Here is a 27,719-nt window from a genome sequence, read left to right on the forward strand (position 1 = left end):
TATTAGACAATCTGTCTTTATTTTCAGAATTACATGTAGTGACAAAGTGCACAAAGCAAATAAAAAAAAATTATAATGCCAACTCAAAAGATAAAAATAATAGTACATACGATTAATCAACAGCATTTTCATGATACTTTCTAGTCATGAGTCCATCATGCCACAAACCCCTATACAATCTCAGGCAACCCGTGCCCTGAATGACGTCATGAAATACTCTCATGAAAGGAATCAAAGACAGACGAGAAGTAAAACTTTGTGTGCTACTGATATGTTTGGTCTCTGTGTTACTGCAGAACACAATTAGAATCAATGTACAAAGTGCTATCGCTTATGAAATGTAAAACTTGTATCTGATATACATTTAAAAGAACTGCGTCAGATTACTTTACTTTTCCACAATCCATTTAACGTGATTATTGTGAATGCTTTTCAAAACATTTCTGAAACATTGCTCACACTGTTGCCCTCATAATTGTACTTGTGCAGTCCTACTTGAATGAATCCAGTTTAAGTGACAATAACTATACTACAATGAGGCAAAAACTGCATGAATGTTCAGTGGGGACATACCTGATGTCTTTGCAAATATGGTAATACACAAATGATTTTTTTTTTCTTTTAAAGAGGCCAAAAAAAGAAACAAAAAACACTTTAACAATGAAAATAAACAGCAAATATCACACAGTATAACAATACAAAATGGTTTTATTATCTCTCTGGTGTTAGCCATGTTCCATTACGGAAGAGACCCAGAGCTTAATGACTATGATAAAGCCTCACAGGCTAGCTAAGGCTAGAGTGTCCTCACCAGGCTGAGGGAGAGAACAGTCTGACCATGGTGGAATGTGATGTGGTGACCCAAGGTTAAAGTTCACCTTGTGGCTCAGGATTGTGCTGTTGCTCAGCAACGCAGCCAGTCCGTTTTCACCTCGCCAACTTTGACGATCTTCAGGCTCTCATCCATTTTCAGATAGTGGGAGTCTTTGAAGAAGTAGCTGTGGCCTGTAGAGTAAACAAGAACAAGAACATCACAGAAAGCTGAAACAATGCCAGAGGAATAAATGATTGAGACAAAAATAAAAAAAATAAAAAAATAAAAAGGACCAGTTTGCAGACTTTAAGATGGCTTGACAAAACCAGCTAATAATGTTTCAAAAGCAGTGGGCAGAACACCGTTGACTGTTTTTGACAATACTTGGGTTAGTTGGGCTTATATAGTAATTGCAGGCAGTTGCTATGATGTTGCTACAAGGTTGCTATGATATTCCTGATTGTAGTCAAGGAGTTGCTTGGTGATTTCTAAGGTGTTACTAGCCTGTTGCAAGGGTATTCCCGGTGGTTGCTAAACTGTTACTAGGTTGTTGCTATAGTATCCCAGGGGGTTAATGATTAATTACTGAATAATAAAGTCTGCAGTTTAACCCTGCTGGCTTGTTAGGATCAGTATGTGGACTCATACCTCCATACCTAACTCTTATTAGTAGAGAACATAGTTTTTTTTTAAATACTTACTGAATAATTTATAGTAAATACTTAATAATTTGTCTTAAAATCAATTAGTAAGCCTGCATTTTAAGGAGTTGCAACACACTTAATTAACATTTACTTCACTTAAATACCATACCTATTTTGTCAGTTTTGTATGTTTCTTTTTCCAAAAAAGTTGGGAAATGTAACTGAAAACAGAATGGAATGATGTGCAAATCATGTAAAGCCTATATTTAATTGAAAATGGTACAAAGACAACGTATCAAATGTTGAAAATGAGAAATGTAATTGTCTTTTGAAAAACACATGCCCATTTGAAATTTGATACCAGCAACAAAATTTTAAAAAGTTGGGATGGGGGCATGTTTACTACTGTGTTGCATCACACTCTGTAAGTGTTTGGGAACTGAGGAGACCAATTGCTGTAGTTTTGAAAGTGATTTTTTTCCGTTCTTGCTTGATATAGGATTTTCAGCTGTTCAATAGTTCTGGGTCTCCTTTGATGTGCTTTTCATTTCATAATGTGACAAATGTTTTCAACGAATGACAGGTCTCAACTGCAGGCAGGCAAGTTTAGCACCTAGACTCTTTTACTATAGAGCCATGCTGTTGTAATAGGTGCAGAACTTCATTTGGCACTGTCTTACTGAAATAAGCAAGGCCTTTTCTGAAAAAGACGTCATCTGGATGGCAGCATATGTTGCCAAAACATGTATATATCGTGCAGTGCTTTCACCCATGCCATGTACACAAATGAATCTCCATACCATCATGGATGTTGGCTTTTGACCTGTGTGCTTTTAACAAGCCGGATGGTCCCTTTTCCTATTTAGCCTGGATGACAAAGTCTGTGATGTCCATTAAAGAATCTGAATTTTTGATTCGTTGGACCACAGGACACTTCTCCACTTCACCCCAGTCCATCTTCTGTTTATATATGTTTTCTGCATGGTAGAGTTTTAACTTGCATTTGTGGATGTAGCAATTAACTGTGTTTGCAGACAATGGTTTTCAGAAGTGTTCCTGAATCCATGAGTGATTTCTACTACAGAATCGTAACTGTCTTTAATACAGGGCCCAAAGATCACAGCCAGCCAATACTGGTTTTCAGTCAGATTCTCTGAATTGTTTAACGATATTATGTACTGTAGATGATAAAGTCCTTTGCTAGTTCACGTTAAGAAATGTTATTCTTGAATTGTTGCACTATTTGTCTGTGCAGTCTTTCACAGAGTGGTCAACCCCTCCCCATCTTTACTTCTGAAAGACTCATCCTCACTGAAATGCTCTTTTTATACCCAATCATCTTACTGACCTGTTGCCAATTAACCCGATCAGTTATGAGATATTCCACTAGGTGTTTTTTTTAGCATTTCACAAATTTACTATTCTTTTGTTGTCCCTCTTCCAACTTTTTCCAAAACATTTTGCTGACATCAAATTCAAAATGGGCATATTTTTGTTCAAAAGGTAATAAAACTTCTCAGTTTCAACATGTGATATGTTGCTTTTGTATTATTTTCAGTTAAATATAAAATACAAATGATTTGTACATCATTGCATTCTGTTTTTATTTACCTTTTGCAAAACATCCCAACATTTTTGGAAACTGGGTTGTATTATTTTGTTATTATATTTTTTCCAAACTGCTTTTATTTATTGTATTTATCATTTGTCTATTTTCTGTTTTAGTTTTTCACCACTTTTCTTTTCTTTTGGAAAGCATTCACATATTCAAAGCATGAATGGTGTTATAAAAATAAAAGTTAATGATTCTTAAAATGAGCAAAAATTAAAGCACAATCCAAGCACTGCTCTGTTGGTGTGACTTGGCTTTGTGAGAGATGTTGGCAGTTTTATGAGGCTATGTAAATACGCAAAGCTTCTTGCAGCACAGCTGAGAATGGGGAAATGCAGTAAAGTTAATGGGAGAAGCATAATGAACTATAAGGAAAGCATTCATTATAAAGCAGTTGCACTGGAAATGGCAACTGTCTGTTTAAGAAGGTGCCAGCATTTAGAAGAGGCAGAAGCAGTGATGTACAAATCTGTTCATCAGCACTGACGCTCCATCACTGCTGAAAGACACAACCTCTGCTTTCCAAGCATTAAGGTGGTTAATTACCAGCACAGAGGCTCCTTTCACACATTACACAGACTTGCTCTATTTAACAGCTCTCTTAGAGAGAGCGTGTGTGTGCCTGTGGGTACTAGTGCAAGTCTGAGTGTGTGTGCATGTTGCTTTCTGTAGAAATGTGTGTGTGTGTTCTGTATTCTCCTGTGTGTAGGAGTATAAGTTTAAGTGTATGTTTTGTATGCAGTAATTCATAGATGGCCCATATTCTACATTTTTCTTGCTTTTCTTTCTCCCTGAGATCCACTTAACGCTGTTTGTGTTAGTGATGGTAGAAATAAGCAAGATGATCAATGTTACACTCAACCTCATTCAAGTGGGCTGGACTAAAAACGTTTAGTAGGTTTAGCAGGCTAATAGACCAAATCAGAATGTTTGTATACATCAAGTTTGGCTGTACTTCTGGATGGAAACTCATCCAGTCAGCATGAAAATTACAATAAACACACAGAGACCAAACATTCACAATAATGGTAAAATGTTATGTTTGAGGCTGTTATGTCTGGACCCAATTATGAAATGGATTCTTATACACATTTTCCAGCTTTAAAAAGCAAGTAGAGTTGCTATAAGCAGTATCAAGCCCTATTTGAGCTGGATTAGTTTTACTAGAGAAGGTCTGGTAATGTGCATGATTTGACTGGTTGACAGGATAAAGTATGTGTGTAATTTCCCCAAAGTAACATTGGTTCATTAAATTTAGCAAATGCCTCCCAACAAGACAGAAAATGCATTGCCCTGCAAGAGGTTCTTTCGAGATATTTCATGTTCTTTTACCTTGTAATTCGTGCATCATCGAAAAATGTTGTATATTACAGTAGTCTTGTAATGAATTTGAGGATTAAGGAATTAAATCAAATCAAGCTCCATTTGAGCTGTTAGCCTGGTTTTCAGGTCAAGAAAAAGAAAAAAAAAAAATTACCCGGTTTTGTTATTACATGACTGTAATGTTGATTTGAACTGGACTGCTATTACTGAGGGAACTCTGAGTTCAGTGAATTATGAGCCCTATTCGTGCTGGATTGGTTTTATCTGGGGACATGCTATAATTTGAGTAAATATAGATGAGATCCGTGATTTTAATCCAGTATGAATCTGTAATGTCCATAGTTTTTACAAGTCTGCTAAGTAATAATTATGGAGCGAATTACATTTTATAATGCGCCAATCTGTGTGCTCCGTCAGTAATAGCAGTCCTTTTTAAATCAACAACACAGTCATGTAATAACAACACCAGGTAATGAAAAGTGGTGTCTCCATTTTTTCCATGTTTTATTCACAACCTGAAGACAAGGCTTACAGATAAAATGGATCTTAATTTGACCCAATTCTTTAATCCTCAAGTTCAAGACAAAACTAAAATCCACATTTTTGGTGATGGCCGAAGTAGACGGAAAATGTAATCTTCATTTGCCATTTGGCCGCATAACGTGTTGTTATTGTTCGGAAGTGTGGCATCTGTCGCATAGTGTTGGCATAAACGTATGCGCAATATTTTGATCCGGGCTATTCAGGGGTAATTTGAGAAAATTACAGATTCTTTATCCTGTACGAGTTAACCAGCTAAATCATGTACAAATCACATCCTGTGGTAAAACTATTCCAGCTCAAATAGGGCTACAGAGGGTAATTTGCTCTGGAACTGTTGCTTGTAAAAACTACAGGCATTGCAGATTCATACTGGATTAAAAGCACAGATCTCCTTGGTTATAACTCAAATCACAGCAACTTGCCAGGTAAAACTAACCCAGCTCAAACAGGGCCTTAATCTCACTGAGGGATCCTCTGCGTTTGCCAACACTTGCAGCTGAAGCTAATGACAATTTAACAAATTCTGTACTCCTCCAGAACAAGTCACCTGGAACTATTACATGACGAATAAGAACACCTGAATGTGAACTAGGACGTATTGGGAGGTTGACTGCTATAATTACAATTATTACTTTTTAGAGAGTCTGACACGAGGCAAAAAAAATTAAAAAGCTGACACTATTAGCATCTATCCTAGTGGCCACAGAATGAGTGCCTTTGGCTCAGGTTTTCACACCTGACAGAGTAAAATATTAACTTTGTTTGATTCTAGACATATGATAGTACTCCTCAAGCAAGGATACTAAGGGCAAAAAGCCGCAGTATATTAAGTCTTTTTCTAAAGCTTCAAAACAGTGTTTCCCCAACAAAGGACTTTGACTGAGCATAAAGAAACCAAACATGTTGCATGTTGCCTAACTGGAAGTTCTTTCTATATATTTATTTTCCAAGAGCAGGCAATTCAGTAGTGGGATCGGAGAGACAATGGTTACTGCCTTACCCAACATCTTCCACTCCCTTTCTCCCTTTCTCTTCATGCTTATGTTACAAGGCATTACATTATGACCACCTCCTTTTTCTATGCTCATTGTCCATTTTATCTATATACTATATAGGTGCAGTTTGTAGTTCTACAATTACAGACTGTAGTCCATCTGTTTCTCTGCATATTTTGTTAGCCCCCTTTTACCCTGCTCTTCAGTGGTCATGGACCCTCACAAAGCAGGTACTATTTGGGTGGTGGATCATTCTCAGCACTGCAGTAACACTGATGTGGTGGTGGTGGATTAGTGTGTGTTGCGCTGGTCTGAGTGGATCAGACACAGCAGTGCAGCTGGAGATTTTAAACACCTCAGTGTCACTGTTGGACTGAGAATAGCCCACCAACCAAAAATATCCAGCCAACAGCATCCTGTGGGCAGCGTCCTGTGACCACTGATGAAGGACGAGAGGATGACCAACACAAACTGTGCAGCAGTAGATGAGCTATTGTCTCTGACTTTACATCTACAAGGTTGACTGACAAGGTAGGAGTGTCTAATAGAGTGGACAGTCAGTGGACACAGTGTTTAAAAACTCCAGCAGCACTGCTGTGTCTGATCCACTCAGACCAGCACAACACACACTAACACACCACCACCACGTCAGTGTTACTGCAGTGCTGAGAATGATCCACCACCCAAATAGTACCTGCTCTGTGAGGGTCCATGGGGGTCCTGACCACTGAAGAACAGGGTAAAAGGGGGCTAACAAAGTATGCAGAGAAACAAATGGACTACAGTCTGTAATTGTAGAACTACAAAGTGCACCTATTCAGTAAGTGGAGCTGATAAAATGGACAATGAGCATAGAAACAAGGATCATGGTCATAATGTTATGCCTGATCGGTGTAATGTGACACCATAGTGGGACCATGTTAAGAGCTGCTACCCTGCATATGTATAAAACCTGATGAAACTGCAACTTGTTTGACTAAAATGCATTTCAATAACAAGTTCTAGTACTAAGAAATGAGACAGGCTCTAAAGCTGTGAATAAAATGCTCCCATTTACAGTCCAGATGATGGCTTTTTATTGCTAGTGATGGCCTAATGCTAGATGGAAATGAGGTTTGAGTGTAACTGGCAAGGACTCTGTAACAGACTCCAGACTGGTTCTCTGAAATCACTCACCCACACACAGATACACCCACATGCACAGGGTCAGACAACGGCTAGAGTTACACTAACCCTAAGAACAACTTGCACCAAATCAACATGTCAGTGCTTTGCCAACAACAGATTTCTAACCATCTGGTTCAGATTTCCCACACAGCAATATTTTACCTCAGAAATGTCATGGTTATATTGTTTTTATTTGCGATATTAACTTTACCCATTAAGTGTTGTGTAAGATATTTCTGGTCAGTCACACAAACCCCTCCCCCCCTACCCCCCCCCAAAAAAAAACAGTATAAGCTTTTTTCTGACATAGACTCTTACCCTTTCCGTTCATACTGAAGGCAGCGTCCAAATCATCAGGAACACCATTCCAGGAATCAGCAATAAGTTTGGGAAAGCCTGGATCCATCTTCTTCTTGGCTTCATTGTACCTGTACAGTTATTACAGCGCAAATCAGGGCTGCTTACATGCCAACAGACCACACCACTTCCATAGTTCCCCCCTTACAATTAGCATTTTTTATTCCATTTTGTGTGTGTTTTTTGGAAGTGTAGCTGGATTTAACCTCCCTCCCCCTGCTTCCCCATAGATGGATAATGCTTAGAAGGTTTATATCGCTGTAACTAGAGTATTTCAACTAATTTCGCTGTAACTAGTGTATTTCAACTAATTTCGATATTCAAGTATCCATAGCAGTTAATGAATGCATATCCAGTTAACCCCAGAGTAGGAAAATTCTACAACAAAAAGGAAAAAAAAAACAGACTTAGGACTGTAAGCTTACATTTCAGATGACAGCACTGTTGTCACAAGGCTTCAATAGTGAAAACATCTTTTATTATTCAAAAATAGTCAAGGGAAATCTGTAGGTTTTCCTGTGGGATGAGCAATCAAGGCTGCCTCAGATGAGCTTATCTGCTAAAACTAAAGCACACCTTACTGGTATGCCATCGGACACTGATGAAAACTTGTCTTCTACATGAGGCTTTTTACTCCCTATACTATGTGCCAATATGCCTTTTCACTGTTTATGGACCTAGCTAAAATCAGCTAGAGTAAGCTAGTTAGCCTGTTAATCTGCTTAATGTCAAACCATATCAACTACCAGAACTACCAGACCATGTCTTTATGGATCTCGCTTTGTGCACAGGGGCACAGTCATGCTGGAACATGAAAGGGCTTTCCCCATATAATTGTCTAAAATGTCTTGGTGTAGCATTTACATTACCCTTCACTGAACCGAAAGGGCCTTGCCCAAAATCTGAAAAACAGCCCCAGACCATTATCCCTCCTCTACCAAACTTTACTGTTGGTACTATGCAGTCAGTTCGGTAGCGTTCTCCTGAACCAGCTTCGTCCTTTAGACTGCCAGCTTTCATTTCAGAATAAAAGCACTTATAGTTGACAAGGGCAGATCTAACAGGGCAGAAATTTCCCGAACTGACTTGTGGCAAAGGTAGTATCCTATAACTGTGCCACATTTAAAATCACTGACCTCTTCAGTATGACCCATTCTACTGCTAATGCTTGTCTATGGAGATTACATGGCTTTGTGGTTGATTTTATACACTTGTTAGCAATGGGTGTGGCTGAAAAACTGGTCAATGATTAGGAGAGGGGTCCACATACTTTGGGTCATATAGTGTACATCTATATTTATAACTACCTAGGTGTAAGCATGAAACAAACAGATGGGCAAATCACAGCTTAATTTAACCACTGTTGTAAATAGAAAAAAAATTGGCTGGTACCTCCAGAACTTGTCTCCAGAGAACAGATATGTTTTCTTGCTCTTGTGGTAGGAATAGGCTGCATCTACGCGGTGCAGGTCTGTTGGTAGGCCCATGGAAGAGATCTTCTTAGGATAGCCCCTTTCCAGAGTACTGGCCGAATACACCCACATTTCATCACCTGTGATGCAAACAAAGACAATTATCAAATTTTTCATGTGACTACAAAGATGCTGTTAGGATGTATGTGAAGTATTTTTAGATGCAAAGCACCTCATGGAAGTCGATTGTGACCTACTCTTTCACTCATGTTTAAGAGGCCACAAATTCTTCACAAGAGGGTGCCATTAGCAGTAAAATAGCTTTTGATGCTTCATTAGATTGGTCCTTTGCATCAGACATCTATCATTGTTAAGAATTTAGTAAACTAAATAGTCATTGTTACTTATCAAGAGATGATTAAAATGTTTATGGTATAATCTGCTTTTATCAATCATATCAACACTTCACAATAGTCATGGTCAATTCTTCATCAAGATAAGCAGAGTATTTGTGTATGTCTAGGTTACAGTGTGCTTTTACTAACAAAATAATCATGCTGCAAAGCTTTGACCTGCTCTACTTACTGTGAATTTGTTTATAATGCAGTGTACTGTGAAGTCCAGCTATGCTTTGCTTTCCAAGGAGGTTTTCATCTGGCCAATGCCTCAACTTTACTTACATTTAATCATGTTCAGAACCCATTTTCTCCCAGGTATAACACCACAGACCTAGCTTTTCAAAGCTTTTTTATTGTTATTATTGGCACTGCAATTCATAAAACTGTCATAGCTGCATACAAGCCACCAAAGTCCTGATATGCCAAGGATAGCATCTGGAGTTAAAAGGTACAGAAGTGCACAAATGTATAAATCTCTTAAACCTGCTGAACTCTTTAGTCCATAATCCATGTGTAAGAGATTCCACAGAGGTTAAATAAACCACTGTGAAACAGGATATTACACCACTGTTAAGTAATGGAGAAATAAAGGAACATGCTCAATAGCTCACATTTAAAAAAGATGCTCAGCAGAATTCTGAAAAGCAGTCTTAGCAATGCTGTACAGTATATTGTAAAGGACTGAACTAAACACTATGGATAGAAACGCAGGGAATAAATTTGATTGCAGTGTTAATACATATTTAGAAATCTGATTTTCCTTAAAGGTCCATATGTTACATTTTCTTTTTATTTAAATTTCTCTCTGAGGTTGACTTTTGACATTTGTGTAGTTTTATGTAACAAAATTATTAATTTTTACATGACCAGTTTGCTTTGAATTAAACAGGTTGTTCTTGTTGCTGTGCCTTTAACACTGATATATGTAAATGAGCTCTGTTCTGATTGACCACCCTGTATTGAGTCTCATTCAAAAAGCAGTTTAGGCTGAAACACTCTGTATAACTCCAGCGTGAATGGGCAGAGCTTAACTGAAGTAGGCTGAATGGCGGCTATATGTAAGTGTGTTGGGTTTTGTGACATCACAAAAACAATGATTTCAAAACAGGCTACACTTGTAAGTAAATAGTACATCTTGAAACTTTAACAACTTTTACATACTACTTCAAACTTCTCTGTTTAAAAAAGTGAGGACATTGTGGTTTTTTTCATGACGTGTGACCTTTAAAAAATGGCTTCTTGATCTGTTATGTGCCACTGCAAGCTAGCATTTTATTACGTTCTTTTTTGTTGCATTTGATTTATTATCCAATTTAAATATATATGTATGTATATTACTAATACTAATTATTTTAATTTCCTTTTACTATTTTTATTTCTACTTTATGCTTTCTTTTTTTCCCTTCCACTGTTTTACACTTAGTAAACAGATATGCAATGTACTGTTTTGCAACTTTTTATGGTTTTATGTAAATAAAGTGTGATACACTTTTAGCTGCCTTTTTGAACACAAAGCACCTCATGGACCTGGCTTCTCTTTCTCCCCCTCTCTCTTTATGTCTCTCTCTTTCTCTCAATCTTTCTATGTCTCTCACTCACTTACTAACTCATGTTTAACAGACAGAAAACTGTCCACAAGGGGGTGCTATTAGCCCCAAATTTTTTTGGTGCTTATATAAGCAGTGCCTTGCATCAACGACACTGTGTCTTTGTTAAGCATGAAAGATGCTACTTAAAGTTATTAATGTTTTTCTTCTTCTTCCTCTTCTTCTTCTTCTTATTATTACTACGTAAGCACAGGTGAACACAATTACATGATTTATTTCAGTAACACTAAGGTTATGTTCATAATAAAGATTAAAGTGGACCAAATCTGATCCTTTTTCTTCAAATAGGACACAGATGGCAGTGCAAACAACAGAAAACACACTGAATCAGATGTCACCTAAATCCAATATGTATATGATATGTGGCAGTATTAAAACTGTCTGAACAGTCAGATCGGAATTCACATGACTTTTACGTCAACCTCACACAACAGACCAAGAATAGACCCTTTATGGTAACATCAACATACCCGTTACTATGATGATGCTTTGCATATTTCGTTTTTCAGGACGAGAGAGACAAGTGCGGATAGTGTAAACAAGTAAATTCAGCACTTAATAATGAGACAAAGCAAACTAACAGCTATTCAAAATCAAATTTACTTTTCAAAAAAATGTTTCCTAAGTTTAAAATGAGATAGGAGAAAGAAACTGTGCTTCTTATTTTCTCTGTGGTGGTCATTTTAGTGTCTGCTGTTTGTCCTGCAAGTTTAAACAAGCAGTTTGAACATGTAAAAGTTTGATGTAATGAGACAGAAGCCTATTAATCTTAAGGAAATGTAGAGGGCAGCTGTGTTTTTGGATGAGTGTGCCAGGTGGATCAGTGTTCTTTTGTGCATGTGGTTCAGTTCAGGAGCACAGTCTGTTCAGACTGATATCAAACATGGGCAATTCTACTGAATTAGTTCAACTGAAGACCCACAGAAAAAAAAACAATAAAAAAGAAACAATTAAGCATTTAGACATTAGATATTTACAAGAATTATAAATTGAGATAGTAATAAGCTAATATATACAAAATCATCATGTATAGGGTACTTTCTGTTGAGAGGCGCCCGGCACAAACCCCTACCCCTACATTTCAACTCATGAAAATAATACTTACATTTTTTAAATAACTTTTTGATTTCTTTTAAAGTAAAGTTCAAAGATTCAGATTTATCAGAGTTCAAGTTTTAAAATAACAAACATTTTTTTAAAAAATGCTGTACCAATTTTTCATGTCACTACCCAAACACAGTTATCCCCACCACTGTATTGTAGAGCAGGAAGTGAGACTGTCCCTGTCCTTCATGGCCACATGGTGAGCAGTTAGACCCCATTTACACCTGATCACTCTATCCATCTTGAGTATCAGGACTGTATGTGGATAAGGCCAAGCCATGTAAGAATGCAAGTGTAAATGCATCCAAGACTTGTTTAAAACAGATACAAATCTGATCACTCAAACCACTTCAGGAGGTGCTCTGAGATGCATTTGCGCCACAATATAGCAGTGTAAACGCACCCGTCTCTCTAAAACACGTTCAACAACCAAATCCCCTCCCAGTACATCCGAGACTCCTCCCCATCAGCATGTGATCCGTGTCTATGAGAACAATATATGATAGAGGACGCACATGGTTGGGAACCAGATGAAATGAAATGCAACAATATGGACAGACACTACTGTGCAAAACAAACTGCAGATGAAGAGGCTGAACGGATAAACAACTGATAATTGGTAGCCATGTAACGAGCGTATTTGCATACTCTGTCCCACAAAGCAATTAGATTTCAGTCCGACTAAATGCACGTGGATAAAATCTTCTCAAGATATAATCCAGATACTAGTCACATTAAGTGACCAGGTGTAAATGGAGTCTTACTTCTCAACGTTTTGAAGTAAACATGTCCCAAAGTCTAAAAATCAGCGTGTAACATTATTTGTCACTACCGAAACACATATTTTCTGCAATTAAGTAAACTTTTTTGTGAAAAATATTATTATTTTATGTGTATAAAACTGTTCAGATTTGTGTCTGCTAGTTATGTACTGGCTACATTTTTTTTATTTCTGCTCAAAATTAGCCATAATTCATTGCTTTCGCTATCATGTTGCTGTGCAACTTCACCTGCAAAGAACACTGTCTTTTCCTCCAGAGGGTTTTCATAGGCAGCATCTATCTTCTCAGGGAGCTCACTCCAGAATGTGGCCACCAACAGCGGGCCTGTTGGCTTTGTTTGTTGATTAGGACTCCTGAAGAGGAACCTGAGAGAGAGAGAGACAGAGAGAGAGAGAGAGACAGAGAGAGAGTGAGAGAGAGAGAATGTCATGAACTAGGCATGACTTATGAATTGCTGAACTTGAATGACACTACAAACAAATCAAAATGGAGAAACCAAGGGAGGGGGTTATGAGTAATACGACAACTTCACATCAAAATAGGGAGAGAACCGGCAGCCAGAGGCGAGAGAGAAAAAGAGGAGGAGTGAGAGACAGTGAGAGACTGAGAGACAGGGAGAGAGAAAAAGAGAGAGAGAGAGAGAGAGAGAGAGAGAGAGAGAGAGAGAGAGAGACAGAGTCTGTATTAGTCGATCTATGGCCTGGCCACAATGGGGTGATTCATTTCAGCATCTGTTTCTCATTATGGCAGCGGGCTGAGAGAGCAGAGCCAGCGGAACAGGCCCAAACTCGCCCGCTTTTCCAGCATTCAGCACAGCAACAATACCCACTTCCCCCCCAACCCCTTTTCCACTGACCTATTTTTCCAATGGCCAAAATATTTCAACCTCTGAAAAGGCAGATCTGGACACCGCATTTCGATGCGTAGCAAATACGACCCACTTCTGGCTACTGTAAACTTTAACTCATTACATCCACCCTTTGAGTCACATATGATGCAGAGGAACGAACCAGACAGGAAAGATCTTTTTTTCTATAAGTCTATAAGTCATTTTTCTTAGGTTGTCTAGCTGATTATCTGAGATTATCTTATCAGGCTTGTTGCTGCAAGAGTCACCTTTAACTCTTTCCTCTTAGTTATCAGTTTTCAGACCTAAGCCTAGCTTTAAATTAAGACAAAGTTTAGGTTGTATCCAAAAGTTGACCCCCAGTCAAAGCACTTAATTCCACTATATTCCTTTTTACTTTTGTATTCATACTCTTTGGCTTTTACCTTAATCATTTTATTTACAACATTATATTTTATAAAGCTGCCTTTTGAGACCCATATCCTATGTTTTTCTTGCATTTTATTTTTTTCCCTAGGACAAAAATCCACTTTTTTATTTGTTCGTGTGGGTTTATGTACCAAAAACTGTTGTAATTCTGATTGCCGGCCATGTTCATTCAAAAAATCTGAGCCAAAACACTCCTTATGACAGTGTGAATGGGCGGTGCTAAACTGCTGTGGACTGAATCGGTGGATATGTGCAAGTAACAAAAACAAAACTCTTGCAGCTTTATATATATATATATATATATATATATATATATACATACATACATACATATACATATATATATATATATATATATATATATATATATATATATATGCTTACATACTATATCAAACTTAAAAAAAAAACATTTCCATGATTTGAGACCCTTTATAGGAAAAAAGGTATGAGATTTAGTCCCAGACAAAACAGCAAACGATTAGAAAACAAAGACAAATTTGTGCATGTAGTTTCTCCATTACCTCACGCTAATTAAAACAACAGTGTTCCTACAAGAATGCACTCTGCCTATACCTCCAGACAGGTTTGGAATGGCAAACAAGGTTTAATGAGAGGTGATCAAATGGCTAGCCTCCAGACACCACGCCCTGCTAGCACAGCGTTAGCAGCAACACTGCGCCTTCAGTGAATCCAGACATGTCAGCATTCCCTTCTTACACATGCTCCAACAGGACAGCAGGAGAAAACTGCCTAAAGCTCCTCCGACTCAGTGGAAAAGTCCAGGACTTCAATTAAACTGGAGATAAAAAATGTATTAATGTAATATGCTAGATTTAAGGCAATAATAAGAGAAGAAATGTGGATTTCCAGGCAGCTGCACAAATACAGTAAAGGATGTGAGCCATAGATGAGTCTTTCACCCTCTCACTGTTTGTCTCTGTCTCCCTGATGGTTTGAACAGCTGTGGCAAGTGACCCAGCTGTGTGAATATCTGAAGGCTAAAGTCATCCTCCCTCACAGAAAAGTAAGCCTCTTTACTTGCTGACTCTGAGTATGCACGATCATGCTGCAATACGTTTATTATCATAGCCCTTGCACAATGACATTTCCACTCATTTTGGTTACTAAATAGTAATTCAATCATTTGCAAGAAAATTAAACTCTTTTAAGCACATGGTGTATTATTCTCAGATTATTGAATTATGGCATGAATCTCAGTGTTTAGACATACTGATTCACAGCTAGAAGGTTGAGGATTTGAGCCTAACTGGGCACCACAGGAGACTGTTTTAAAGGATATGGGTTCAAAGCAGGGGTGAGAATGGCCAGGTTTTATTGGCAGAACCCTATACTCTTACAAAAGATGATTCTTCAAGTATTATTTAGTAAGTTATATAGAACTATGAACACTCAAAGAACCATTTGCATGCTTAAACAGTTCTTTGCATGATGAAATTGTTCATCAAATTGATGGAGAATGTAGAACCTTTTTGAAAAGGGTTCTGTATAGAACCAAAAAGGGTTCTGTTATTGTTACAATGCCAAGCTTGTAACAATAGAAGAAGCATTAACACTGTCCTTCACATTACTCTCCACTGTAGCTAAGGGGCCCTGAAAAAAACAGCCCCAGACCACGACTGGTCTCCTGCCATCTGCCAAATCCAGATTTGTCCATCATACTGCCAGTAATAGAGCATGATTCGTCTCTCCAGAGAACACCAGTCCAGCGGCAGCATGCTGTACACCACTCCAGCTGACACTTGGCATTGCACATAGTGATCTTACGCAGGTGTGCAACTGTTTGACAATAGAGGCCCATTTAATGAAGCTCCTGACGCAAAGTTACTTTGCTGATTTTGCTTCCAGAGGCAGTTTGGAACACTGTAGTGAGTGATGCAACAGAGGGTAGATGATTTTTACACCCTAAGTGCTTCAGCACTCAGCAGCCCCACTCTGTGAGTTTGTGTGGTCTACCACTTCTTGGATGAGCTGTTGCTCCTAGACACTTAAATAATAGCACCTAAAGCTGACTGATGCAGATCTAGCAGGGAAAAATTTTCACAAACTGCCTATGTTTGCCTACAGAGATTGTATGGCTGTATTTGTGATTTTATACATGTTATCAATAGGTTTGGCTAAAACACTTGAACTCAATATATAGAAGGGTCCATATAGTATAGGTTCTGTGTAAGCTAACGTTAGCTAGCTGATTAGCTGTAAAGAAGTCTGCTCATCATTTTACAAATTTAGCACCAGCGTTCAAGCTTAGTGTTCTAGTCTTGGCAACACATGTGAAGTGTAAGGCTTTGAAGAGATTGAATGGAGGAGTTTCCTTGTATTTGTTTGGCTGTTTCAAAACAGCTAGCTTCAGCTAACTGCTGCCAAAATGTGTTTAGTGAGAATGAAAATACAAATGGCTAGTTATTTGCTGGTCACACTGTCAGAAGTGCCAGTTAAAACAATTTAAACAGAAATTTCACATACAAGCACAACTTGTCAATGCACATGGCCATGATAGCTAATCCTCAAGATAGTTTTATAGTACATCATTTCCGGCTAAGCGACAGCCTGCATACACTCAGTATGTGTGTGTGTGTGGTCTTCTGATTATCGTTGTTAGCCACAGAGGCATAAGGACTTTATTCGTATTAAAGATGGGTCTGTGTACAGGATGGTGGGTGGCTCTCTCACTCCATCAGCTCTGCTCTGAGAGGATGTTAGCGAACTTCTGTTACTGAAGGCCTTTCAGTTCACTGCTGTTTGCTTTGGACACTGAGTCGCATGTTCCATTGGAAATTTACCTACAGAGTGTGTATGCGTAGGTGTGCTTTGCATCCAGTCCATCAGCTACTCTATATCTCTTTGACGTGTGTGTTTCAAAGACGTCTGCACAGAGCATTGTATTATTTGGGTTAGCTACTCCCAACAGACCTGGTCCCCGACAGAGCACATCTGGATTGGATGGATGTCTGTATGTGTGGAGTGCGTCTATGTGTGGGTGTTGGCAGCACTGAGGGATTTACTTGCAGTCACACTCTGGATAAAGGAAGAGTTGACTAAACATGCTTACACTGCTAGCAACAAATGGCAAGTCTTTAATGGTAATTGGCAGCTATTTACTTTCATTCATTGTTAGAAGCATTATCAACTTTTGACTAAGTTTGGTGTCCAAGTTTTACTTGTTTAGGTTGGAACTGGAGGCTTGAACAAGGCTAACACCATGCTTAGGTTAGTGCTGGAGGAGTCCACAATTCTAATGATGTTAACAATGTCCTTAATGAAGACCTGGATGTGGTTTAAGCGGGTTGAAAGAGGTATTTTCTGTATTTACAGAAAAGATTTGGGTGACTACTGACTTCTAGCGTTAGCAACTTTATCTACACAGCTCAGATTATGGATAAAAATTTAAGTTGAAAATCAGTTCTTGCAGTGGGAAAATGTGAAATTCAATGCACACAACATTATTTTTCCATAGTAACATGCGAAATGTGTGCCAAAATGAAATGAATCATTTGTGTCAGAATTGAATGCAATCCACCTTGAAATGTGGTCAAGGCACATCTATAATGCTTTCCACCATGCAGTGCTATACATGCAGTCATAACAGTGAAAAAGTGAAATGCAGTGCACATGAAAGATTGCATTTAAACAGTAACATGCACATGCAACATGAGAATGCAGCAAAATATAAAAAAAGTAAAAGATTACAATGATTTAACCTTGTTTGAGGTACTGTATGGTGGAAAGCAAAATACCTGTGCACTGATTACATTTCAAGGAGGATTGTATTCAATTCTTGCACTAATTCAGCATTTCTTTTAAATGTAAATTCTCATGTACTGTTTTTCAGTAAAGAGTTTGACACAAAATACACAAAAGTAATGTAATAGAGATTTTGCCTTTCAATTTTGGCACACATTCTGCATGTCACTATGGAAAAGTAATGTCATGTGTGCATTGCACTTCATGTTTTCGCCTGTATTGATTTGTATTTCAAACTGACATTAATTGCTCAGCAAATTAATGCTTTATTACATACTAAAACTTACTAATAAGTAACTACATGGACTTCAGTGCAAACTGCCTGAGCTATTCTTAGGTTATAAAAGTGTGTAATAAAACTTTGTGCCCATTAGTGGACACTGGCCATTTAAGGGGTTAAACAGATATAAATGCCAGTTCTGTGGCTTTCACAGCCAAATCTGTTCAGCAATATCTCTCATTTTTGCTCCTGCAAGTTATCCAAAAGAGTTTGGCATATAAAATCATTACTACTCAGTCCCTAAATACAGTCCCTGACTAATGCCCTACTTGGTGATGCGCTGGAAAGTCTACAGAAGACGAATGGAATGTCTTATGTGGGTCGTACTTATGTAATTGTAAAAAAATGGTACAGTCAGCAAGACTGTTTGTAGGCTGCACAACAGACTGACAAAAGGCTCCCATCAAGCATGCTATTGTTTTAGGTACAACAGTTTAGCTTTGGAATCTGTGGAGAGATCTGTGGTTACTGTACCCCACCTATCCACAAACACACACACACGCACACACATATGCAAACACACAAAGACACTCACTCCACGCAGTGAAGTAAGTTAAGGTCAGTCTAAAAATCCACGGTTGCTTCATTGCTGGACCTCAGAATAGCAGTGTGGCTGCAAATGGCATAACTTGAATACTTCCCTCTTTTAAAACATCATTTGCTCAAGTACTTATGACATTATTATTCCTACTTAAGATGACTTCAAACAGATCTGATTTTGTTTTGGAAGATAAACTAGGTTAGATTTCCCTGCTGCGGTCGCAGGCCCATTTCCTGGCAGTAGATTCTTTTAAAACCACAAAAAAGATGAAGTGATTATGTCTTGCCTGGAAGTCACTAAATATCCTCCCAGCCTACCACTCAAAGTAACCTTTCCCCAAGATTTTCCTGCCCTATGTTGCAATTTCTGAAGTTCTTTCTGATCAGTAAAATAGAAGTTTAAATGTTTATGAAAAACTGGCATAGTTGTGTAATAACATCTTTTTTGCTTTTTTATACCCTCAATGGTACAGACAGCCTGGAAGAATGCTTCATTTTTGTACATTATGTATCAAAAACAGTCATAAATCATTTTTACATGACCACCTTTTAACCTCTCTTTATCCTTCATCCTTTTTCCTGTGCGTTTACAACTGATATAATAATTCTGATTGGCTGCCCTGTAATGTGCCTCATTCAAAAAACAGTGAAGACTGAAACACTTCATATAATTTCATCGTGAATCGGTGGGGCTAAACTGCCTTAGGCTTAATAGTTGGATTTTATGACAGCACAAAAAAGCCATCTAAGTTTAAATTGGACAAATGTGTAGATTTTACCTCTACAGAGAAAAAAATTAAAACATCACATTTTTTCCTGCAAATCTAAAAACACTTTTTTTTTATTTGCTTAGAAGTTTTCGATATTGGAAAAAAGTGTAACGTGCCATAATGTTGGCACAATCCACATTTAATATTTTATTTTTTTATGTTAAATTCATTTAATGATGTAGTCCTAAAATTTTATATAATTTTTTATAAATTTTTCACAGAAATGGTCTCAATTTACTTGTATTTGATATCCCGTTACAGTGATATACTTTAAAATCTGTAAATTAGTATTTCTGAGATGTGAGGCTTCGATAAGGGAATTATGCAGTTTTATACTACTTATATTGCATCAGCTCAATAAGTCACTCAGCCTTAATGGCTCTTACTAGTTTTAAAGTTACTGTCTCTCATAAGCCTCTTTTAACAGGCTTTGTTTTACACTTGAAAATCCATTAAATTCTGGATAAAACTGATAACAGACAGAAAACTGTGAGAATTACAAACTTGCAATGCAATCACACAGACACACATGAGCATGCCAACTGCATCCACTGAAATAGTAAATAAGAATCTGTAAACTGCACTAGTAAACTAGCGGCATGTCCCATAGTTCACATTTGCAGTTTTGCTTAAGAGCTCACTAATGTGATGTATTCTGGAATTTATCGAAAGTGCGTCAGCACTTGTTAAGTGTGAGGATATGGATGACATCTTCATGAGACAGGTAGCCAATGTTCTTGCAATGATAGTTCTTCCCCAACATTTCCGAAACAGAGTGTAAGAATGCAACCAACCATGGGATGCAGTCTTCGTGAAAGGGTGTGGTCATTGTGAAAAGGATGTGTTCAATGGGACACACTTGGACTTGGACCTGAAAGCAAGTATGAACTTTGGCACTGGCCTTAAGTTATATTGCTTGTAGCGAGAGTTGGCTCAAGAATCTCTAAAAATGCATCTGACAATTACCTGTCCTTAAAGAAGAAGGTCTCTCCTCTGATCTGTGCTATAGCATCAAATATGATGTTCTCACTGCAGATATCCATAGGAGTGACTGGACCCTGAGTGGGCGGAAGAGGCTTGTCTGTTGGCACACCTGAAAGAGAAAGAGAGAGGAAGTGAAAAGTAGTTTTCAGTTGGTTGTGTTGCTTTTTATTTATATGTCTGCTTGTTCTTTATTAGCCTCTATGCTCACCGTAGAGGTGCTGGATGCCTCTGATGTCATCGTTGGACAGCCTGAAGTGCTTAGTGTAGGTGTAGATGGGAGCCATGAGAGCACCAGGGTCTTCAGAGTGCTCCAGGCCCAAAGCATGGCCAAATTCATGAGCTGCCACCAGAAAGAGACTGTAGCCTGGAAAACAGTAGTTTGGTCTCAGTTGAAATGGCCCTTTTTAGCTCAATAATGACTGGACAAAATGCAAAATTGACCATTGGAATCTACTGTATGTTATATTTTACCTCTAATAATCATAAGTCATATGATTAGTCACCTTGATCAGGACAGAAACCCCACTTGCGGTCATCATCAAAACTCTTGGTGACAGCGCACCACATTTTCCCATCACTACGGCCGGAGGTAGTGCATGAGTCATAGGTTTTGCCCAGGAAAGTGAATGGAAAGACACAGGGAGCACCTTCAGAGTTCCCTCCAACTGTCGACATAGCTGCAGGAGCACAGGAGAGCTTCATGAAAGGTTAGCAAATAAAAGAGCACCTACAAACATACGTTAAATTAGTTTTAGCCAAAGTCCTACCAGGGCAACTGAATAATGGAAAATAGTTGGGCATAAAAGCCAACAGTTAGAATGGCTTTCATGACCTGTAGTAGTAGTAGCTGAAATTCTTCCTCAGGTGTGAGTTTTGTCACAACCATTATACATGTATGCTACAAATAAGTGCAGATAATGTGACATACAAGCAATGCAAACCAGGCTAATGTTACCCATTTTCCCAAGCCTGGGATGCAACATTCAAATGAAAATAAAAACGCACCAGTCACTCAATCACCTCCTGCTGTCTAGTCCGTTGCATCTAAAGTACTCCACTTTGTTTTCGAGGCAGCGGACATAAAGGAATGGTTGATTTTTAGGGGGATTAACCATAGCCTGACATACACACCAGAGAGCATTTGTTTCCTTTCATAAAACAACTTGGTCAGCTGCGTCATGACTGTAATATTTTCTAAATTTCAGCATGTCTGTTGGTTGGAAGCATGAGCGTATGCAATGCACACATGAGACAAATTACTTCAATGAAATTCAATGAAGCTATGGATGGCATATCATCTGAATTTCTCGATCCACCTTAAATGCTGCAACAGTTACAATCAGTCCCCCAATCAGTGTCAGAATGTAATGTAGCTTTTTGTTTGAATTTTCTGTTCCACCTTAAACGGAGCAACTGCAAAGAGGCCAACTTTAGCTTTGTAGAAATTAAGATGTGAAACATTTAGCATCGAAAGCAATATTGACATAGCTTTATCGATATGTTTGTCCAGTTTTGTTTTTACTGTTTTGCACAATAAAAATACATCAGATTTACTTAGGCCGGTGAAAATGTTTTCATTTTATAAGCCACTGTTGATTTACAAAAGGTTTAAACTAAAATGTTTTTATTTAAATAAATACATAGACTGTGACATATACCAAAAATGTCTTGATTAACCAAAATTTTAATTATTCTTTAATATACATTTTGGCTATACTATCACTACTAGTTTATAGCGCTAAAAGAAACATGAAAATGTGTCCAAAATGTCTTGTTATTATTTTTTTTTGCGTAACTGCAACCATAGCCTTCCACTATCCAGGGAGAGATGAATCAAGAGAGTAGCTGCCATTAAATGACTAAGATGTCCCACTAGAAGTTAACAGCAAGCCTGTATTATGACCAAGACTGAAGCAATAGCAAGTGGAACAAAGAGGTCAGATCTCTGGAGCATAGAGGAACAGAAAAGATATGTCCCTAATACTCTTTGGATTAGAATACAACAGAATCTTATTGAGAGGGATACCAGATGCTTTTAATGTCAGCAAAACAATCTTATTTAAGAAATGAAAACCCAGAATGGCACTGAAGTGAGGGGCTTTTCTTTCTCTGACCTGCTGAGCTTTTATTTGGAGTCATGGCTGGCACAGCTCAAGGCTTCTGCTGCTTTTTAGTCAGGGGGTTATATGAACACACACACACACACACACACACACACATACACACACAAAGTTGAATTCCCAGTGAATTAGATCCAGATGAAGAGGCCTACTCTCCTGGCTAGCTTTAGCCAGCTCCCTGACACAATGGAAAATAACCACTGCCAGCCCACAGTGAAAAAACAAAGACTTTTACAGCCTTCTTGGAGACTACAGGAAGAGTCGAGGCCACAGCTATGAAGGTTTTTTTCTTTGGGCAGGTTGTATCACATTAGGCTCCTGAGGTACATCTGAAAGAAATATGCTACTGCACTCTCGAAAATAAAGGTGCTAAAAGGGTCTGAAGAGGTGCCATTGAAGAACCACAGTTGGTTCCCTAAACATCCTGTCAACAGACGGTACCTTAAGAACTGTTTTTGGAAATAAGGTATGAAATGAGTGTGAAGAACCTTGGTCAAAAGAACCTTATGAGGGCGAGGGCTAGCATGTGCTTCCTCTAAACACATGAAGCCCTTACACCTCTTCAAATCACCACTAACGCAACATCATTGGACAGCATAACATACATAGAGAAGAGTGCTCAGCTAACGTCCAGCAAACAGACACTGAGCATCCTACCCACTCAGAGAGAGCAAGGACAATTATGGTCTCTTAGACTTCCAGCCATGGATGGCTCTGGCATTGTCTGGGATTGAACTCAGGATCTCCCAACAATATGCTAAACGCTTAGACTGTGCCACTTAGGAGCAGGAACCTTTATTTTTAAGAGTGTATATAAATGCTATGTACTAGTCTGCTAGTCTACAAGGACTCTCTAATAACATATGATTTACTGAGATAAAATGTGGACAGTAGAGAATAATGATGTACCAGTCTCAGGGCAGAAGCCATAGGTCTTGTCCCGGTCATAGTCCTCGGTAGTGGCACACCAACGGTACCCATCATCTCTACCTGACGTGGTGCAGCTGTCATATTTCTCCCCTTGGAATGTGAAAGGGAATTTACAGGGGGCTCCATCTCCATTTCCACCCAGTGTAAACAGCACTGTAACACAACAATTATAGTATGTAACATACTGATTACCAGTTTTGAGCAGTTCATTCTAATGTTAATTAGATTTAAGATTCACAGCAAGCATATGAGATTTTACCACATCATGTAACAAAACATCAGTATCAGGGACATCAAGCATTTAAGGTATTTTTCATATCTAAAGTGTCATTATCATGTCCTTGCTTGAGACAAAAAATCTAACTAAAACAACTTATTGTAGAACAATGGACACTTACACAAGTTGCCTATTTAAGAACAATGGGTACTCCTGCAAGCAGACCATTCTGGAAGCCAGGTTACTCACGCTCATGTGGGCAGAAGCCGTATTTTCCGTCCTCATCAAAGTTGTAGGTTGTGGAGCACCAGAGGAAACCATCATCACGTCCCTGAGATGTGCAGCTGGTGTATTCTTGCCCCATGAAGAGGAATGGAAACTTACAGAACTCTCCTTCTGCATTACCAAACTTAACCTTTACAACTAGAAAGAGAGAGAGAGAAAAAACCCAATGGTTGGAAGCAGCTCAAGGATACAAGAGTCCCAGTTCTGCTTGGGACAAAGCAGTTGAAAAGGATTCTAATATATACCAGTCACATGGCTATGAAATTTTTGGATACTGTATTTTACATAAACTTTTGATCATGGAGGAAAACTTGCTCATGCAGAAGAAAACCTCTGTATTACAAATAAAGAAATAAAGTAAAGATACCTTGCCCTTCTCCCAGAGTCCACTGTTCATCATCATCAAAATGCGAGTCTCCTCCAATTCCGGGTCCAGGAGCAAATGCGTGGGCCAGGAGACCATCCTTCCCATCAAATGGATAACCATCACCATGCTCTACAGAGCAAACCAATGCAGAGTCACTACAGGCCATGAACCCAAAATCTCCTGCTAAACTGAGAATGCAGTTACGGCACATTTAACACAAGAACAAAATTTATTGTTATTCAGCTTATCTTGATTTCTACAACTTGTGGGAAAGCCTTTAAAACTAAGGGGTACAACATACCAGTGGCCGAAGTAATTCGAAGATAAATATTAAAATGGAATTATTATTATCCTGATCTTGGATTCATAACTATGATTTGGAGGTAAAATATCCCTGTTGATTTCTTTGAAATACTGAAAGCAGGCCACCTGAAAAAATGGAAACTGTAATAAAGGTAAAGGATGAATGAAATTAGAAATAGCAGTTTAGCTGACTTTTAAGGCTTTTGCGTAATTCTCTGTTAAATATGCTAAAAAAAACTAAAAAAAAAAAAACAGCTAATGGCTGTTTTAACTGGAAATCAAATAAATGAAGGGTTGTCTCTGATGTTTGTATAGTAGCAGCATTTCATAGCCATAACAAATTAATCACAGTTGATTACAGATTATAGTGTGAAATTGTTTTAAATGTGAAGTAAAAATTTTTGTTATTGGTATCAGCTCCAAGATCTTAATTATTGGTTGTCATTATTGGCCTAGAAATCCCATATTGGTGCATCCCTACTTAGAGTTATACCATGATGACAGTAAGTTGCTATGTCATGTCACCCCTTTGGGTTCTGCGGTATCAGCTCAATAATTTTTCTTCCGTCTTGACTCAAATATCTTGCTGAATAAATGTTTTCAAATGTGAGTAACTGTCTGGTTATTTCTTTGGACAATATAGATGGCATGATCTACAATTTCCAGTCCACTGAGCTGCACTTTGCATTTTCACTGTATAATTTAAAGCTGTTTCAAACCACAGCTTAGGCAGACGGTCACTTGAGTCTAGCTATAATCTCTGAGAGTATATCTAGCATCAGCATCACATACTTCCATTTCCTTAGGACTCTGTGGCATATGGGCATTTTCTTTGTGACAAAGTGTAACTAAAACTCAATGCTTTCTATGGAAGGGAGGTTTAAGAGGCCTGAAAAGGCTCGTAAAGAATAAAAACAGCACACAAGTGTACAGCAATACTCTATACAGGTGCCTTAGGCTGAAAACTCCAGTCAAACCACACCAGAGAGTGGTCGTGAGTACCGTTGCGGCCAAAGTTGATCATGATGTCAGCCTCTCCGTCCATGATGCGTGTGAAGGTGAGAGGAGTAACATCACTCCAGACTTTAAAAGCACGGAAGAATGCATCATCAATCGTCTCCTCGTCCAGGTCAGGAGTATGGCCCAGGATCCTAAAGAGGAGAGAGGTAGTTAGACCTTTAAACTCTAGAAAAGAATTTTCTTAGCGCAATATAAAGCCTAGCCTAAGACAAAAGAGTGGGAATGTTTTCCAAACACAAAAGCCAACAAAAGCCAACTCTAGACTAAACGATATTAAAAACGAGATCCTCTCTTTGATTCAGCTTTGTGTTAGACATAATAAAAGCTAACGAAGCATACTTATGGCTATGATTCACTTACAAGAAATGCTCCAGAAGCCAAACTAGCCAAGTTCTTCTCCCTTTTACCAATAATAAAGCCTTGTAACAGCTTTGTCCACTCCTCTGGATTGTTCTCACAAGACACACAGACACTCACATAAACAACATACATCCCCTAAGAGTATTTATTGCCAATTCATCATGACGACAGCCTCATGTTATATTAACCAGGTAATTTGTTTCTTGAATAACATCACTCCAGCATGTACAGATGACCAACCAATATATTTTCAGTAAGTCAACACTCCTGCTGCTTCTCTGTCTCTAATTACTTCCGTTGCTGGTAATGCTAACACCATAATTCCAGTCAGATCTAGCCAACACAGACAGTTCAGGACATTCTTGAGACATTGCTAATGTTGTTTTTGTTATCTAGCAGGGACTTTTTGCTTTGGAATACCAGGACACCCAAATATGGCCTTCATGGCTTTATTTTTTTTTGGTTTTGAAAAATATTTAGGGTCCAAACGTATTTTAACAAAGTATAAACATATTTTATCAGAATGGAATGTGTGATTAGGCAAAATAAATAAATACATAAATAAAAAACAGGGTGACAAGGTGACCTCTCTGACAACAAACAACAAGGAGTCAGTCAGACACAGCCTTAGGTTAGGAGTATCTGGGGTACAAACACATACACAAAGACGAAAAACAGTCTCTCAACCTGTATGTAATGCCGTTCTTTTCCCACTTGGGTGATCTGTGGAAGAATTTATAATTGGCAACGTCTGGGACTCCACAACGTGGCTTCTTCATAATCTCAACTGTCCTCTGGTCAATCTCCCCTGTCTCTGGAAGAGAAAAAAACTTCTGCATCTTCTTCAGTGTGTCCTTCAGGACCATCAAGTTGCATCGGTCCTCCGGGCAGCCATAGAACTTATTCAGATAGTGCTGTACAGAGAGAGAGAGAGAGAGAGAGAGAGAGAGAGAGAGAGAGAGACGGGCGGGGAGTGTTTGTGTGTGTGTGTGTGTGTGTGTGTGTGTGAGAGAGAGAGAGAGAGAGAGAGAGAGAGAGAGAGAGAGAGAGAGAGAGAGAGAAAAACAAGAACAGTTTACAGAGTTTAACCTTCCTGGAAGTGCATACCACATTCCAACTTTCTCAAACCACATCCTACAAAAAGTCTTCTGAAGTGTTCAGCACACCATATTAGAACAAAAGACCAAACTTAGAAAACATAACACCTCGATTTGTGCTCTATTGCAAACTAATACATTTAATAAGCATTCGGGTCTCTATATATTAAAAAGACTATGTAATACTTCCATTCACTCTGGCAACATACATAAATAGAACAATTTTATTTGGCTTCATTTGCGTGTTAAAAATGAATGGATGCCTTACTCCTTACACAGATTGTAGTGATGTAAATCCATGCCAGTTTTGCGGAGTCAAACTCACCAAGGCTACTTCTTTGTCTGTCCGTGGTACAGAGTCATCTCCGGGGAACTTGATAATGGGCGAAGGCGCAGCGAAAGTTCCCAGAGACGCGAGGACTTGCACCAGGAAAGCTTTCAGCACAAAATGCCGGCAGCTGGAAAACGTGAAGCACTTCATTTCGAGCCGTTATCGAGGAGCCTTGGCTGGAAGAGCAGAGCAGCGCGTTCTACACGGCGATGCACCGTGCGCTCTGAAACTGCGAGCCGTTCTGTCTCAGCGCCTGCACAGCTCCGCTCCTCAACTGCACATCCTGACCCACAGCTCTGCACAAAACAGCTGCGCC

General features: G+C 38.6%; 1 protein-coding gene across 1 annotated transcript; it reads right to left on the reverse strand.

The window, feature by feature from the left end:
* Positions 1-27,719, reverse strand: mmp2 (matrix metallopeptidase 2). The gene is made up of 13 exons (XM_036584017.1): positions 27,398-27,719; positions 26,663-26,889; positions 25,598-25,746; positions 24,293-24,421; positions 23,890-24,063; positions 23,403-23,576; positions 20,877-21,050; positions 20,582-20,737; positions 20,356-20,482; positions 12,987-13,123; positions 8,848-9,007; positions 7,417-7,526; positions 1-1,005 (listed from the first exon to the last, which is right to left on the reverse strand). Exons 1-13 carry the CDS (start codon positions 27,551-27,553, stop codon positions 905-907), a joined length of 1,974 nt encoding a protein of 657 aa, XP_036439910.1. The 5' UTR covers positions 27,554-27,719; the 3' UTR covers positions 1-904.

The sequence above is a fragment of the Colossoma macropomum genome, unplaced genomic scaffold (genome assembly GCF_904425465.1).
Source record: "Colossoma macropomum unplaced genomic scaffold, Colossoma_macropomum, whole genome shotgun sequence".
In the NCBI taxonomy this organism is placed as follows: Eukaryota; Metazoa; Chordata; class Actinopteri; order Characiformes; family Serrasalmidae; genus Colossoma; species Colossoma macropomum.

Coding starts and splice junctions, on each gene's coding strand:
- mmp2 (XM_036584017.1), bottom strand. CDS start 27,553: ATGAAGTGCTTCACGTTTTCCAGCTGCCGGCATTTTGTGCTGAAAGCT. Junction 25,747..26,662: donor AAGAACGGCATTACATACAG/GTTGAGAGACTG, acceptor TCTCCTCTTTAG/GATCCTGGGCCATACTCCTG. Junction 24,064..24,292: donor GACTCTGGGAGAAGGGCAAG/GTATCTTTACTT, acceptor CTCTCTTTCTAG/TTGTAAAGGTTAAGTTTGGT.